This window comes from Oryzias latipes, chromosome 9 (genome assembly GCF_053564925.1).
Source record: "Oryzias latipes strain Hd-rR chromosome 9, Olatipes_Hd-rR_3.1".
Taxonomy (NCBI): Eukaryota; Metazoa; Chordata; class Actinopteri; order Beloniformes; family Adrianichthyidae; genus Oryzias; species Oryzias latipes.
In genome coordinates, this window is record NC_136245.1 from 18941830 (window position 1) to 18958868 (window position 17039).

At 39.3% G+C, this 17039-nt stretch overlaps 1 protein-coding gene across 11 annotated transcripts in view; it reads left to right on the top strand.

The window, feature by feature from the left end:
- kiaa0825 (KIAA0825 ortholog) overlaps positions 1-17039 on the top strand; it is a 121429-nt gene that overhangs the window by 29941 nt on the left and 74449 nt on the right. For all 11 annotated transcript variants that reach the window (XM_020706006.3, XM_078952864.1, XM_020706008.3 and 8 more), the window contains exons 11-21: positions 806-956; positions 2670-2860; positions 3212-3418; positions 3664-3774; positions 5076-5215; positions 7475-7654; positions 10868-11098; positions 11189-11493; positions 11650-11756; positions 14055-14199; positions 16215-16364. In XM_020706006.3, coding sequence (XP_020561665.1) covers positions 806-956; positions 2670-2860; positions 3212-3418; positions 3664-3774; positions 5076-5215; positions 7475-7654; positions 10868-11098; positions 11189-11493; positions 11650-11756; positions 14055-14199; positions 16215-16364 — 1918 coding nt within the window. The remainder of the gene's footprint in view (positions 1-805; positions 957-2669; positions 2861-3211; positions 3419-3663; positions 3775-5075; positions 5216-7474; positions 7655-10867; positions 11099-11188; positions 11494-11649; positions 11757-14054; positions 14200-16214; positions 16365-17039) is intronic.

Consider the following 17039-nt stretch of genomic DNA (forward strand, 5'->3'; position numbering starts at 1 on the left):
TTCACTAACAGCTTACAAAAGCTTGAATTTTCACATTTTTACTTGTCAATATGATTTCTCAACAAGTATACAAACTTACAGATTGTGACAGTAGTGGTTGGTCATCATTTTTTACATTTGTGCTAGAGGAACTGAAGCAGCTTACAGTACAGTCCTCCTGAGGAACAACAAAAAATAATTTGGATCAAAAGCAAATTTGGCACAACTTGTTGCTTCATTTATCTTTAAAATGTTTGCCACTTTTTCTTAGAACTACAAAATGACTGACTATTATATTTAAATAAAAACATATGACCACACAAACATGTTTTAAAGTGTGTAACCCATAAATTAAAAAATTTACTTTAAGAAATCAAAGACTTAATTATCAATAATAGTCTGTAACAAGGTTAGTATTATAACTGCATCCTTTGAGCGACGAAGAGCTTTTGCTCTGCTTAAGGTTTAACTACTTCACTTCAATTTCATCTCCTTGAGTCACAAAACACTTTTCCCACCAATCAGCCCTCTCTTTATGAGAACCCTGCACCTCTAATAAAGTCTTCATTAGCTCTCGAAATTATCCAGACATGCATGTTTTAGGTGAAAAACAAATTCATGCTTATTAAATAATTATCTGTTGTTTGGTTTAATCAGCTCACCTTATGTTCGCGACATAAACACCTCATTTTGCAGATAAACTACAAGGGCTTGTTCTGTTGTCATTGTTTTTTGCCTTTTCACAATAAAATGCAGTGTGCTATTGAGAAAATTTAGTTTATTTAACTTCAAGGATGATTTTTGTTGTTCTTGTTTTTAAATGCAGACCCTTGACGTTACTTCCTATCCAAAAGTATCAAGACACAATAGAGGCTTTGAGAGAACAGCTGACCAGCTACTGCATCCAGGTTTGCTTGACCAGCATTTTTCATGACGCAGAGAGTCACGACTGGCTGGACCCCAAACCTTTCTATGAGGTAAAATACTCCTAAATTTCACATTTTCTATTTAACATCATTCATTGTACCAGGGCTTTTCAAATGATAATTTGGTATGCAAGGCTCAAATATTATAACCAAGTTTAGTTTTAATAGATTTAAAATAGAGAGGCTTTTATGTCCTTTCACTCCTTCATCAAAAAGTAACGCATAAAGCAACTCATTTCACGTATGGTTTTGAAGGAGGAGGGAATTCCAATGAGACTTGTTCTGCAAGTTCTGAGTGACTCTTGGAGTTATGCTCTAAAGCATTCTGGCTTCTTCTTTTTGTTCCTACAATACACCTTTACCTCCCCCTCTCCCTTTTCTATCCGAGCGTTATACTCTGAGCTCCCTGAGAACATCTGTGGCTTCCATGCTGCCCTGGGGGCTCTAGGGATTCAGCCGTCTGAAGTCTGCAGTCTACGCCGGGGCTGTCTGGAAACAGCATAGGGCCCCTGCCTTTATGCCCTTAAACCAATGCAAACCCTGCCCTTCCTCCTTGCTTTATCCAGCTTGTGCCTTTCCCTCCCTCCTTTACCCGGGTCACTCGTGTCAGACAGGCCTGCTGCGTGCAGGTGTGCGCTTTTGTTTGACTATCGTTGTGTGCATCTGTACAAATGAGTGCATGAGAGGGTGTCTCAGCATCCCATATCGAACTTGCACAAGTATGGAGGGAGGTTTTCACAGCCCCAAATGAAAAAAAAGAGACATTTTTGGGATAATTTGGGAATTACTCCTTGTGCACCTTTCCCACTCGTTCAATTATGCAAGATTGTTTCAAGATTTTTTTTATGCATTTCAAGCCCCTGTCTAACATAAAAACATGCAATAAAATAAAAAAAATATACGTATATTGTTATTCTTATTGTGACTACCTTGTATTTTCTGTGTCAGAATGAATCTGCATGACATTCAAAAAGAAACAGGGTTGGGCCAGCAGTCTGAACAACAATCCCGATGAGAAAAGTTGGGATGTTATGGAAATGGTGCAGTGTTGTGTGAAGGTCGGGGACAACGCCTCTTTTCCTGCCATCTGATATCCAGATGAGAGCTGGGGGGAAAAAAAATAGACATACATGATTTCAAGTGAAATAAAAAAGGGAGTGCATGTGGGCATGATGAACTGAGGATAAGGGTTATTAAAGGGGTAATGATGACTCAGCATCTTTTTCTTTTTTTTTAAATGTTCTTTTTAGATGCAATATGCATTATTATGAGTTTGCAGTTCTGCAAATGAAAGTTGATGGCACTCAACTTTTGCTTGATGCAGCTTTACAACAAAACGGAAGTTAATCAGAGAACTGATATGACTGTCCTTTTTAAAGTTCTTCTTTTGTCAATGTGAAACAACTCAAGTTGTTTTTAAAAGTTTTAAGTTTCTCTCTGCATCTCCACCTTACATGCAAGAATAATTTGCATGTATACACATGCAAATGTGCCTGCTGTACTGTCATTCTCAGTTCATGACTTTGAAGCCGCTCAAAATCCCACTGGGAGTAAAGACAACCCAGGTGCAGAGTGCGGGTGGCATGACCACTAAGACATCCCTATTTTGACAGACCTGTCTGTCTTTCCCTTTTTTTCCTCTTCACTTTTTCTCCCCAAACATGTCTTTCTCTCCTTCTCTGTTCTGTTTTTCTTCCCGCATTGTCAGTGTCCACATCATAACATGTGCAACCCTTCTTTCCCATCCAACTTTTCGTTCTATAGGGCGAACGGTGTTCCTTTTCGCTGCAGATGTGGTTCTACTTCCTGTGCGGGTTTCGCAGCGACCTGTGGATGGTCCTTCCAGCAGAGTTGGCTAAGGATTTGCTTGGACAAGTGCTAATGGAAACTTTACAACTCTTAGGTAAAAGATATGCCAGAGTCCGTGCTTCTTACAAGAGACATCTTCAAATCAGGTATTTTTATCAACCATTTAACCAACATAAGACACAAATATGGATAATATATAACATTGTGCCCAGAGACAAAAAATTAAAAACTTTAAAATGCTTTACTTTTTCCACATATATTGCAATTTTAACATCAGTTATATTAAAAATAATCTTTTTATGTATATTCAACAACAAGATTCTGTTTTACCCACTTAACATACACCTATGGCTCTGTCCCGCGTTTAACCGGCAGCCAACTCAAAGAATGACCCAATGTTGTGTCTACTTTAAATACATTCTTTTGTCTTTGAAAAACAGTTTTTCTTTTTTCAACTGGAACATTTCCTGTTCTTTTTCTCTCGCCTTGTATTTAAGATGCGACATTGCAGCAGTGTTGCTTTATGTGGAGCATCTTATGTGGAGTCTGTGTGAGAGTCCTGAGGCTTTAGTCTGGCGCAAGCCTTCCTCAGAAAATAGCATATTAGCAGGTGGTTGTGACTGGCCGAACCAAATCCACAGCCTGTGTGACCAACTTCTGACAGTCCTCGCCATTGTCACTGCACCAGTGTCTTTGCTGTATAGGTATGTAACGCCTGCATTGTTACAGTTACAGTTTTCACTTACTTCAAATGTGGTAAAATTACTCCTAGGTATACAATTTTTACACCTTAGGTCTAGTAGTTTTCAAGAGAAGAAGACAAACATTTTTAATTTAATTGCTTTTTAAATCTATGATTTTTTTTGTGATGCTTTTTATTTGTATTTTTTGGGGTAAAAATATAACTTGTAAAAATGTAAGCTGTCACATATGTCTCTACATCCTTCAGGACATTTATAACCGAGAGTTCGAAGGAGGCAACTTTGCGCCAACCCAACATGCATGCTGTACACTGGCTACATGCTATCAACCCTGACCTATTTACAGAACAGGTCAGACGGTATGTGAAATACATCCATCTGTCACCGATCATACAGGTTGGTGGTCATGCTGACCATCACAAACAAACATACCTGCCTTCAGTGAGCCTGCGTAAGTGTGTATACTGATACAGATACATGCTGTAGGTTGAGAAATACAACTTGCTCCCTCGGCTGCAAGCTTGGACTGCTTTGTTAATATAACACAGATGCAGGGTTTGCTAGGAAAAAAAGACAGCAAAACTTGCCGGTGAGCCATGCATGCACATTTGTGTCCAGTTACTGCTGTGACCCTTGCTGTGCCGTCAGACACTCTTACACCACTCTTGTCTCTGGCTTCCTTCACTCCAATTTCTGTCACAAGCAAAGGTCATGCTAACATGGCACAACATAACCAATGCTTTCCATGTAAGTACAATATAGTAGGGCTTGTTTCATCTTTATTTTTAAAAAAGAAAAGAAAATATGGAGCCAAATCAACATCCAAAGCTTGCATTCAGGGTCTTAAGGTCCAAATCTTCTTCCAGTCTTAATTTTTTTTCTGGAAGTTGACCCCTCACTGTAGCTGAGTAGAACTATCAGAACAATTAAAAGGATCAACTTTGGATTTGCTGTCCTAGTGACATCAATTTTGCCGCCAGACTAATGCATAGTTTTCCCATTTTTCAAGCATCAGGGTGCCGTCCCTCCCCGTTCCAGCTGTTTGGCTAAAGTAAATTGTTAAACTCTGAACAGACACCCCCCCCTGTGCTGAGTTTTGCCTCCTTTCTAGACAAACTTGCGATTTCCTTCACTTAGATGTTATTGAGATATACAAAGTAACATGCGAGCATGCATGTCAGCAAGCTCTTACTCCTGTGCACATGTGTATCCATGAGCAAAGGTTCAGAAGAAAGCACTCACATGCACACATTCATAGATTCGCACACACCAAGGATATGGCTCATTACCCACAGCTGGCTACAGCCTCTTGGTTATACAAGTGATGTTGGAGGGGGGTATTGCTGTATATTCATGTATTTGGCTCTCTCCCAAATGTTAATTTGCATTTGGTTGGCTTAGATTAGAGCTAATTCCTCACGGTGAACAGTTTAAGTAAGCAAAAGTGAAAGCATTTAGAACGAGTAAGACAGAATAAAGTGAACATTGTACGTACTCCCAAGCTTTCCCTTTTCAGCCTGACGTCCAGGACATTTGTCTTTGACTTGTTTAGCCCTTCCCTGTCTTCGTTGTCTCTTGCTAAATGGACTTCTATCTATGTACTCACCTGACACTGCATAACTGTCAGCTTTGTGTTCCTGCGTTCTCTTTCATCTCTCAGAGAGGGCCTTATGGGCCAGACAGCTTTGGCGTGTCAGCTAAGGCTACTGACCTCTGACCCAGGACACAACCCCAAGTTACTGCTGCGGATGCTTTTGCACGAAGACTGCCACCTGCCCAGAATGCTCCTGGAATATTCTTGTAAGTCTTTTCTTTATTTTCAAGTTTAAATGAAGCAGCGTTTCTGCATGTGTGACAATTATTGTCCATTCTTTGGGTGTCATTTTTTTCTTTCTGTGGCGTTTGACCTTTTTGCGGTTGTGGACCAACAAAATACATTTAATTACATATTTTTTGGGAGTTGTTTATCGGCTTCTTAATTATGTTACTCCACAACCAGCAAGTTGGACGACGCTCTGATGAGCTTTTATGAAGTTATCATCAGCTTCTTTGCTGTCATCATCATTTTCATCCTGATCATCATCATCACTAAATCAATAGAGCGCAGTAATAAACACTCAACCGACCCAGGCGGAGCACATGCTCTGACCTTTAAAGATTTTTCCCTTCTTTTGCTTCTCCACGCTGCAGCCGTCTAACCTTTAAAGACTGTTTTGCACTCGCACATTAATTCACATTATAGCGACCTCATTAATAACAACTCTCACTGTCTTCTTCTCTCGGTTGGTCTGAGACTGACTCGGAGGCTATGCAATGCTTCTCCCTGCACACTGCTGTAAATCAACGCCAGAAGCGCTGACTTTCGCGCGTTATCGCTAGGACAGGGGTAATTAACCAGGATGCAGACAGACAGGGGGAACAGCTTCACAGAATGCCCAAAGCCCCTCTGCTTTTCCCTACTTTTAGGACATGATTTTTTTTTTTACTATTGATAAATGTTTTAACCTTCGCAATTGTATTATCCAGCTCTTCTTCATGATATAATTTTTAGGTACACACTTTCTCCACATTAATTGTTAGTTTTTTTGTGTGTTTTCACAGCTCACTTTGAGTTGTAAAACATTCCTTTTTGGGGTATAAACACACAAAAACAGCATTCGTATTATCATCTTTTTGTATGCTTCCAATTACAAAGGTTTGCAAAAAACGCCTCTGTGACTTTTTCACTTGTTGTCGAGAAGATAAACAGGTGTACGCATTGGCTTCATATCAATTTGGATAAACACAAAGACAGGGCGGGAAGGAAAAAAAGACGGAAAAAAAATGTTAGAGTTATTGTCTTGCCGGAGACGTGGAAACTCCACAGAGATGTGTTGGAGCACTGACATCTGTTTTTTCTGAAGTCATCTGCTGCTCCATAATAGGATCATTATTAAAAGGGACCTAGTTAACCTGCCATGCTTTCCAGCACCCCAAGTGGAAATTAATGTTCGTCACTCTGCTTCCCTTAGACCATTGCAGCCACAGCAGTGATATCCATAACACTCTTCCCTTAAGGACCAATTACCAGAGAGACAGTGAACAAGACGCAGGCCTAATCCACATAATGACGCCTAATAGGCTGACTGTGGGCCAGGATGGTTGACCACTTTTCAGCACACATGTTAGAAGTGAGCAGGTTTGGGAAAAAGTGCATCTGCTTTTATACAGACATTGAAAGATCTCAGTGTTTTCTACCTGAATGCCGTTTTGGTGACTTGTGCGTCTCTGTAAGCAAGCAGCTTTGAAAATACTCCAGGATTAGTCAGAAGGAAGTGACGTTGGCACAGCGCCTCCTTATCAGCATTGCATGTTCTCCTATACAATTAGCTGCCATCTCCCACCCAGCAGACTGACAGACCCCTGGATGTGTGTCACCTCTGAAGCAGTGGGTCTTTGCTCTGTAGTTCTGTCATCTTAACGCACACACACAAAATCACACAAAACAAACATCACATACAGTCATCCATATGGGCCTCGCACTCACGCGCTCACACACATGCACACCTCCATCCTTGCGCAAAGACAGCAGCCCCCAGAAGGACACCCTGTCAAAACCTCTTCCTCTTCACTTCCTGTCTCCCTGTACTGTGGATCCCTCAGCCAGGGGTTTTGAAATCTGTTTCTTTTTTTTTTTCTATTAAACACAGATGTGGGTTTTTCTTCCCTTTCTGTTCCACATCATCTTTTGTTCACCCTTTCTGTTAACATGTGTCAGGCTGGGTAGCCTTGACATTTTCCAATGGGTTTTTGTTCTCAAAAATCAAGATGCTTTTTTACCGGATTGTGTTTTATATCTATCTCTTAGAACGACTACATTCAGCTGATATGTTGAGATTGCACATAAAAGAACCCATTCATCTATGTTCTCTTAAATTTCTGTGCTTAAAAGGGTTTTCTTTTAGTTGGGTATCAGTTTGTTTTTCAAATCCTAAATATCTAATATTTATATTCTTTATTTTCAAAAAGCACATATCCTTTTCACTAGACGTTTTTCATCAAACTACATTTTGCTTTCAGATTTCTGCGAGGAGAAAGACATACAGGCATCCAAAGAAAACCACAAGGCAGGAGACGACTTCATAACAGCTTTATTTAACCTTTTTTTGTGCCTGAACACCATCCCTAAAGCCCTGACTCAAGCCTTTGAGCCATATCTTGAGAGGGCTCACATATGGGAACATCTGTACTCAGTAGCAGGTAAAGCCTCAAAAATACACATCCAATGAAAAGTCTATGTAAAGGATCGCAAAGACATTTGGGGCTTCCGCGTTCAACACCTTCATGTGTAGCTAAAATGCTCTCGTGACGTGATGGTAATCCATACTCGCCATTGCAAGGACACTAGCTTTGTACCGAACTGTTTCCATTTTGTGCCCAAGTTGTGAGATTTGCACTGCTTTGACATTTTGCACCAGGCTTTTCCAACTGTAGATGGTGGACATGCACTAGTAAACAGAAGAAAAAGAAAAAGAAGCCCCTTCCTGCTTGTCCAGTGTGAAAACCATCGGCTAAACACGCTTTTCAGAAACTACATTTAGCGCATTCTTGAACGTACCTCAAATCTCAATTGTGTACATAGCTTTACTACCTTTGTATTTCTCCACTTCCCAGGTCGTTATTGTACATAAGAACATGTTTTTAATAGCTTACCTGGTTAAATAAAGGTCAAATTAAAATATCAGAATACCCTCTTGTTGCAAAAAGGATTCATTGGTCTTTGTTTTTCAAAAAACAGGTCAAATAGATGCTATTAGGGTTACAATATATACATTTAGAACAAAAATGTCTAAGAACAAAAATGTAAGAAAAAATGTCCAGAACAGATTATTTTTTTGTTCCTTCACTGTTTCTTCAGAATTTTGCAGTAAATCACAAAACCAAAACTCTGAACCTTTCACTAAACCTAATAAAATTTTGAAAATGTTCCTTTGAAGTTGGCAACAGTTCGTGACAGCTCACTTTAAGATTTCATTGAGCTACACTAACATATTAACCTAGGTTTTGCAACAACAAAAAAAAATTTGCAGCAGCTATCATTCTACAACAAACATGACAGTTTTATTTTGACTTTAATGACTGAAGTTTGCACTCTGGAGCCTAAATGTAACGATACATTCTTTCCCTGACTGCAGTCATTTCTTTATTCCGTCTGCCTCTCATCCAAACTTTATTTCATAGCTTAACTAGAACTCCTGTGGAGTAGAAAGCTCCTTCTAGTAGTGATTCTAATATCATGGGTGAGTGGTAATTATTGTAGTACAAATTAGGGCAACTGCAGAAAAGTATTTGGAAAAAGACAGAGCAGGGTGGGGGGATCTATAAAGAAGGCTGTGCCAGGGAGAAGCTGTCAATGTCATCCAGTCTACATTTATCCTCACAGGATAATTAGTTTAATTACTGGACTGTTCCAAATCTTCATATTATAAATTTGGTTACACAAGACCCTTTTCTCTATTTAATCTGTTTGTTTGAGGTTAACCTTTATTTGTCATGTAGGTGAATTGAACTGTTTCTTTGCACTGAAGTTTCATCTCACAGTAAAATACTGTTTATATTAAACAAAATCATTTTCAGTGTCGATGCAATGAGTAAAAATGAGGATGAAATGACTTAAGGAGGTTTGAACTACACCTGAAAAAGAGGCAGTTCTTCCTGGCGAAAGCTGAATCTTTCGCTGTGACTTTGACGTCACCTTTTTTTCTGGCCTCTCTGGAGAATCCAGTGCAGACATGGTAGTACTCTTTTCTCTTGCCTCTGATTTTATTGCAGGAAGGTTATCTTTGCCGCACAGCCACTTGCAATTGAATCTTTGTTGTATGTTAAAGTAAGAAATTAAAGAACAGTGATTTTCTATTATCGTGGCATCTGAATATGATTAGGAAAAATTGGTTTTTACTTTTTTGTCTTGATAAGAAAAAAAAGGTTCTTTTGTGCTGTGGAGCAGTGGACACATAGCTGGAATTGTAATCAGCAAGTTGATGGTAAGAGACAAACTATGGTAACTGTTCATTTGTGTTAGGAAGGGTATCTGACATGAAACCACTGCTAAATTCCTGTGCAAATTGCTTCACAGAGGAAACTCCCAAACTATTCTAAGTTGCTGGTAAAAATCACCAGAAATCTTTGAAATATAAATTAATGACATTAAATGCAGCACCAGACCATGATATTTTGGTAAGGCCTTATTCACATTCTCCCATATGGGGGTGTACGGCAGTACGGGTGCTGGTGTGTCTCATAGGCTTGAGGCTTGTACAGCCACCTCAAGGGACATCGTGAAAATGGAACATATCATTTGTGGTGTGTGTTGGTTAAGTGTATCACAAAGTATTTGTAAGGATAATGGAAACTGCATGCTCTTACGCCTCACTCTAGTCATTAGTGAGGTGCATGTACAGGCTGTTTACTACTGAGCTCACATAAATGCTGCATACACAGTGTGTGCAAGTGATATGTAAGTGCCTGTAGGACTCCAGTAGGATTCCTACACAGACAACGCTCTGATTTCCTACATTTTAACAATCAGGCTACTCGTAAGGAGCGCACACTTTCCACTTGAACAGCACTAAGGGTTCGTAGGGGTTGAAAAAAATGAAAAATCTATAGGATGTACCTGCGTCTCCCCCAACCGCCCTTGTTTTTTGTTTTTTTTTAAGTGTTCCCTACAACCTGTCACTCGCAGCATTGTGCATTGACATTTTCTCTCTATGGGCTCACTGAGTGGTCTACGACCTTAATATTTCATGTGTGTGAGCGTCTGAGTGTCCCATACAAGTTTGCTTATTTTTCGGGCACAAACTGCCCGAACCCACCCATAAGGGGAGTTATGTCAAGGTGCACTCCCATACCCTGTTCATGTCAGCATCATGTGACAAAGCAATGTTTGTAAAAACCTGTTTCCTGTGATTTTGGTTTATTTACTAAATTCAACTCTATGACTAAACATTTCCTGTGAATTTTCAGTGTAAAAAAATCAAACCACTAAATCAGAAAAACAAAGCCTACCGGTAAATGTTACGATAAAGCAAACAGTTTTCATGCTAAATTAGATATATGAGTGGTACAGTAGAAGGATATTATGCTTTCAACTTTATAGCAGCATCTTCTTTGTCCAAGATTATGCTCTTGTTACTTAAATGGTTTCGGTAAGTAGAACATTTTAGATTTTGCTTTTTATTTTTATGTTGATTTTTTTTGTTGCGTGAAGTTGCTTCCAAATTAAAACACTCCAACAGAATTGTTTAGCTAAAAAGGTAGGAAGAAGATGGAAAATAGAAGGCAGATAATGATTCAATAGTATTGTTTGCCGTAGTTTTTTTTCTCTCAAAGGATGTCACAGACAGAGTATTGGAAGTGTTCAGATTTGAAATCATTTGTAATAACTGTTAATTTCATTTGTCATTTCGGCAGAAAAAACACGGACAGTACCAGTGGTGATTGGCTGTGTCCGCGCAATAGTGGCAACCTCGATCAAAAGCATTTCTGCACATCTGGTGTCTATGGTGCTGGTTTGGCAGACCACTGAGGGGGCTCGAGAATCCATTTTTAAGCGGAATTTGCCAGAAAGTGTGTTGGCGAAAATACCAAAGGAGTGGAACTATACAACACTTGATGTCAAAGAAAAGGACTCTGTCAACCAGAGTAGGCGCACGATCAATGTCACACTTATTGAAAGAGTTTTTCCTTCTGTTGTGGTTGTTTTGCAAACTAAACATTTCTCTTCCCTTCCAGCTGTCATATCCATAGCAATTCAAGCTCTATCCTTCATTTTCACCAACTTGCCTTTGGCAGTATCATCCTTGCCTCTTTCCATCCGTTTCCTCTTTCAAGTGGCAGAGAAACACCTGTCCCAGCATGCCCGTCAGCTGCGCTCAGTGGGGTTGTTGCTCTGGGCTCTACTCGGCTGCTTGATCCAGGACCTGGATGCGGCGGACACATCAGAGCAGCTAAGTGGTCAGGTTCTGAACTCTGAGGCAAAGGATTGCTTTTCCCTGCTGGCTGAGTGTCTACAGGCTGTCATGAGCATTCAGCAAAAGGTACAGGCTACTGTAAAAAAAATAAGAAATCAACACATTTAAGCCTGGCCTTCTTGTTTTCATTTAAAAGTACAACAGCCACTTCCATCTATAAAGCATACGATTATTGTGGGTTCCCAAATTATTTGTAATGATTCATTATTTGTTTACTCTTAGGGCGTTCCCAAACCTTTAGTGCACAAAGTTCTGCAGGGTCTGGAAGACAGAAGACCCAAGTGGATCAATATGCAGCTGCAGAAAGCCCGCAAACTTTGCACAGGCAGGTGAGAGGCCACCCAAAAGAAGAACTCACCCTGCCCTTATTCAACATTACGATAACAAGGGAGACAGTTTCTAAAGAGCAATTTTGCTGTTAACATCTCTATAGTATGTTTGTTTTCCCAATTTAATGTTGGGATTTATTGTATTGAGGGTCAATCTCAAGATCTGATTCCGTATTAGTTTAGTTAAACTACATGGCGTTACACAAGATTCATAAAATAAACTATTGATCAAGGTTTTTTAAATTAGGCATGGAAAGTCTGACTTATTGTGTCATGAAAGTTATTGTTCACTGTTCAGCTTTAAAGAAAATCAATTAATTTCATTGTTATTTGTTGTGGTAAACGATGTGGTCAACATGCCATTTGACTGAGTGGACTGCAGGCAGCAGTGATGAGAAAACAGCCTTCACTTTAGGCCAATCTGTGACCTTTGGCTTTGCTATTTTTTTTTTTTTTGCGTGTTCCCAGAAATGGCATCTTTAGTCGCTCACTTCATCATAAAAATCTCTGGATGCATCCATCCTCATGAAAAGGTGATTCGGGGGCATAAAAACTTAAAAAATGAATAAATAAAAACTCTGCCAACATTTCCACTTCTAGGAAATTCTGTTACAGTGACAGGAAGAGGGGATGGGAGTGAGAGAAAAAAGGAGAACAGACGGAGTGGTGGAGGGCCGATGAGTGGGTTGAAGTGGAAAAGTGAAAGAAGAACGATTATGTATCACCTGTCGGAGGCATTCAGTAGGATCATTACTATTCATTAAACTAACCTTCACAGGGAAGTGACGCCTGGCTTGTAAACAATCACAGTACAGTGTCAGAAAGAGAGGGAGAAGGGGGAAAGGGGGGTATGTAAAAACAAAAAAAAAATCAGCTGGCACTTCTTCCTGGCATCACACACACATTGTATAACTCCAGGAAAAAAATGTACCCCATGCGCAAGCCCTCTTCTGTTCCCTCGTGTCACTTTTGCTCCTTCCTTCCCCAACTGTAACCCCTACCCCCCTCCTCTTTGCCACCCACCTTGTCTTTGCAAAGTAATTTGTAGAAGAGAAGATTATTGTTCTCCATCATGGTGACCCTGACTGGGCTGACGGGATGCATACACAGATGAAGATGAATGCAGTTATTCCTCGGCGGAGGTCTGCCTCTTTCAGGGCACATTGGCCCTAATGACATGATTGATAGGCTGTCCCAAATCCAGAGAGGCCCTCATTAATCACCCCACTGACTGAATCCAATCATCTGCTTCACCTGCACAGTGATGGACAGGAAAGGATACAGCGCAGGTGCTGACATGGATGCACAGCCGCCATCACCGACACCACTGCCAGGCCGCCAGGCAAAACAATGAGGGGATGTGTACGGACGAGGTGGAACTCCTCTTCTTGTGCTACCCTCAATGTCAAGCAGCCAATGGCTGGCTGACAGGCGACATAGCCTCTGCCATCTTATAATTATAAAAGGGGAAGAGAGAACGAGAGAGGAGAACACTGACAGAAAGTGTGTGAGGGAAAGGATTTGATGTGATACCCATCCATACAGGAAGGGCACCTAAATGATGCCTCCACCAGGTTGGGGGTGAGTCACGTGTGAGGACCTTGACATGAAATCTCCCACGCACACACAAGTTTGGGGAGCTGTTCCTCCTAAAAATAAAACCGGGTTCCATTCATTTCCACAAACTAATCCAGTTGTTCCTAAACCATTACCAGTTGATGCCTTCACCTTACCAGAGGTCCCAAAAAAGTTCCTCTGCATTAGATCCAAAACTTTCAACCACTTAAAAACTGGTGGTTCCTGTAAAGTTGGTCATTCTACCAGAAATGTTTCAAAATAGAATAAATAAAGGTACGCGCACATCCTCCTAAAATATAAATGTAGACCAGTCCTTCTTCCTGCAGCAGAAACTCGTCAAACTGCATGTCCTGCAATAACATTTAAAAAAACTTTATTGAAACGGTAATAATTTGCTCTCGCTTCTGAGTCACTGACATTTCGTTTCATTGCAGTCTATGGTTTGCACTTACTTAAATTGATTCTTACTTTATTTTTACCCTCTGGAATTGCTAAAATCAAAATAAAAAATAAGCCTTTTTTCAATTATTATTATAGTGTTTTACCATTTAGTCCAATCTGAATAACTCATAACAAAAAGATGTTTCGTCCAGTCAAAGGTAGTACTCACAAAATAACTCCCATGCTCCAAATTCCTTTTACATTAAATTCAGTCTTGCTATGTTATTATTATTTTGTTTTAACATTTTGTTTCTCTTCCCATCGCCGTGCCTCTGTCAGCGTATTTGAGCAAGAGGCAGAGAGAGGAGTTTCCTCGGCTGAACTGACTGAGCAGAAAATAGGCCTGATGCTGCTGGAGGTCTGCCACAAAGCAGGTGGCAGCAACTACCTGAGGCAGATCTATCACATCATCCAAGGCAATGAGGTAGGGACGCACTCTTTCTCCCCAGCAATTAAGTGGCTGCTGGCCTGAGGCTGCAGGCTGTTAAAGGAGGGAGAGGCAGAGGAAAGGGGGCTGCTGCCTCTCTGGAGTCTGCTGACTCTGATCTTCTCTTGGGCAGATGACCTCAAGAGTACCATGATGTTCTGTTGAGTGCAGAGTAACAGTGTCTACGGAGTAATATACTTCTTTTGTAGATTTCAATACAACGATTTTGATTTGTTTTAATCCTCTTTCTCTTTAGTCTTGTAAATGCAGAAACAGGTATTTTCATAGAAAGCAGGAAATTTGACTTGATAAAGTGTTGGGTATATTTGAAACATGTTTTAATGATTTGTTTTTGTTTTTTGGTTCAGTGTAGTATTTAGTCAGTTTTAGCTTGGAAAAAATAAAACAAAATGGTTCTTTTAGGCCCTTGGAGCTCATTAAGAGATCTGCTTTAATTTTTTATTGCTTGATATTTGGTACTATCTACGTCTGTATTATTTGTAGACAAAACTTATTTTTTATCTCTACACTTAAGATACATTTCAGATACTCTGTTAAAATTACATAAGTCATAACAGGTAATAATAATAATGCTATTAATAATAATAATAATTAATGTTATTATTATATCTTTTTAAAAGAATAAAAAGGAATTCCTCAGGTGTCTTTAACAAATCACAACTACAGCTGATTCTTAGGATGTGAAATGGAAAAAAAACCTTTGCATAGCATATTGCTATCAGTATAAGTATAATTGAAAATAATTCAATGCTCGATATAACATATTTGTAAAGTGACCAGATATTTTAGTCGTCATGCAGATTATTTGTGTTTCAGTTTTTTTTATCAGGCAAGGACACATTACTTAGGAACAGCACAAAATCTTTCACCATTATCAAACCATTAAAGGAAGAAACAATAATCCAAGATATACACAGAATGCAAGATATAATCAAAGTTATGTTCACTTTATTGGTTTAGGTATTTTTGTTTATAGAATGGATGACAAAAGTATTCTTGTTCTTGTATCCTAAAATAAAGATATTTTTAAGCTTAAAAGGTTCAATAATGAGAACTTTTTGGTATTTTTGAACATAACAGTTGAATTCATTTTTTCATCATTTAGCAAAACAATTCCTTCATCATATGTATTTATTTTTGTATGCCTGTACTTTCATGAATGCTTAGTCCAGCAGATATTAAAACACCTATAACAATGACAGCAAACATTTATTCTTTTGAAAACACAAAGAGAGGTTATGTTTCTTGATGGTGCTCTTCATTGCAAGCTTTTGTAATTGTTCCAAAAGGAGTGCCTTCTAGACAGAAATCAGAATAATACAAAATATAAGCAAAGCTCTAGTATGCTATTTACAAGAGGTACCATGATTGATTAATGAGTGGGATTTCTAAGATTAGTTAAGGTTCGCTAATGCATCTCCATCGAACCAAGGTGGTGGAGCAGGAACATGCAGGTCAAGGACAGGCTGGTCCGCTCGGACGTGGAGTAAGGAGAGGTTCAGATGCCGCGTCAAGCTGACGGATGAGAATATGCCGGAATCTGTGGGGTGCCCATGGGCACAAAGACACACCCTGTGCTCATGTTTTAGATGTTTATTTTTTCATATATATTTGTAAGATACTTGAAATAGGCAAGCATATAGGAGTTTGCTAAGATACATCCTTTATTTTCCCCTAATTGTGTTTTTTTGCCTCATAGCTCTAATTAGAGACTTAATGAGGCTGTTCACTTGACTGGAGAGCAGTTAGAGCATGCATGTGCAGAGTGTGATTTTATTTCACTTTTTTCGTTGGACATTAATAAATAAATGTTGATTTTATGAATGTGTGATTCTAAAATAATTGGTTTGATCAACATCTTTCAATTCCGTCGGTTGCTGTTTGAGTTTTATCATTTTCTTGCCATTGGCAGTCTTTATAGTTGTGCTTTCCATGTATTTTTCTCTTCTGTCTCCTTTGTGATTTTCTCTTCTGTTAAATCTTTCATGCAGGAACTGCTGATGTTCAAACTGGGTTATGCCACAGAATTTCCAGATGACCTTGACCTCCGGGTGAACTTTGACCTAAAGCCTCCTGTAGCTGGTGGAAGTTTCAACCCTCTACTTCAGTTTGACCACATTGGAAACAAGAAGTTTGATCAGGTCTGTCCAGACTCCTAAACCCATAGTGTGTTTTTTATTTTTATTTTTACACCATTTTAGTTTTATAAATAGTCTTTCTCGGTTTTGCATTTAAACATGCACGGATACGCTTCAAAAACCCAAAGTTTGCACTGTGTGGGTGTTTTATCACGTGCGGTTTTGTGCCAATTTAACTTTAACCAAGGCCAGGTGCATAATGTTGAAGGTTAGGAGCATTGGAGTCTCTAGTGAACTGGATATTGCAGCAGTCTTTGAAGTTGTTAGGAGTTTTCTGGTGCTTGGCTTTTCTTTCTCCCAAAGGTTGCTCTTTTTTCTAAGTAGGGGGCTTGGCTGAAAGGAAGAAACGAATGCAGAAAAGTTGAAAACATAAGAGTTTTTTTTTTTCTCTCTCAAAGAAACGAGCAACGTTAAAGGAGTTTGCAGTCTTAAAGTGCTCATCTTTGAACCACATCTTCTCGTATTGCAAACTTAACCCCTGGAGTGTCACAAGAATGTTAAGTTAATCGTTAGACTTTTTTCTAGCTCTTTATGAAAGTATTAGGTTTTTAGGAAAAGTTCACCTTTTCACCTTTTACTAAAAAAAAATTAATGCTGCGTATTTACAAAACAATAAACAAATTCAAGTACTTGTGAAGGCCTTTCCACCTTCCAAAGAAATAATACAATGGTTGTGAT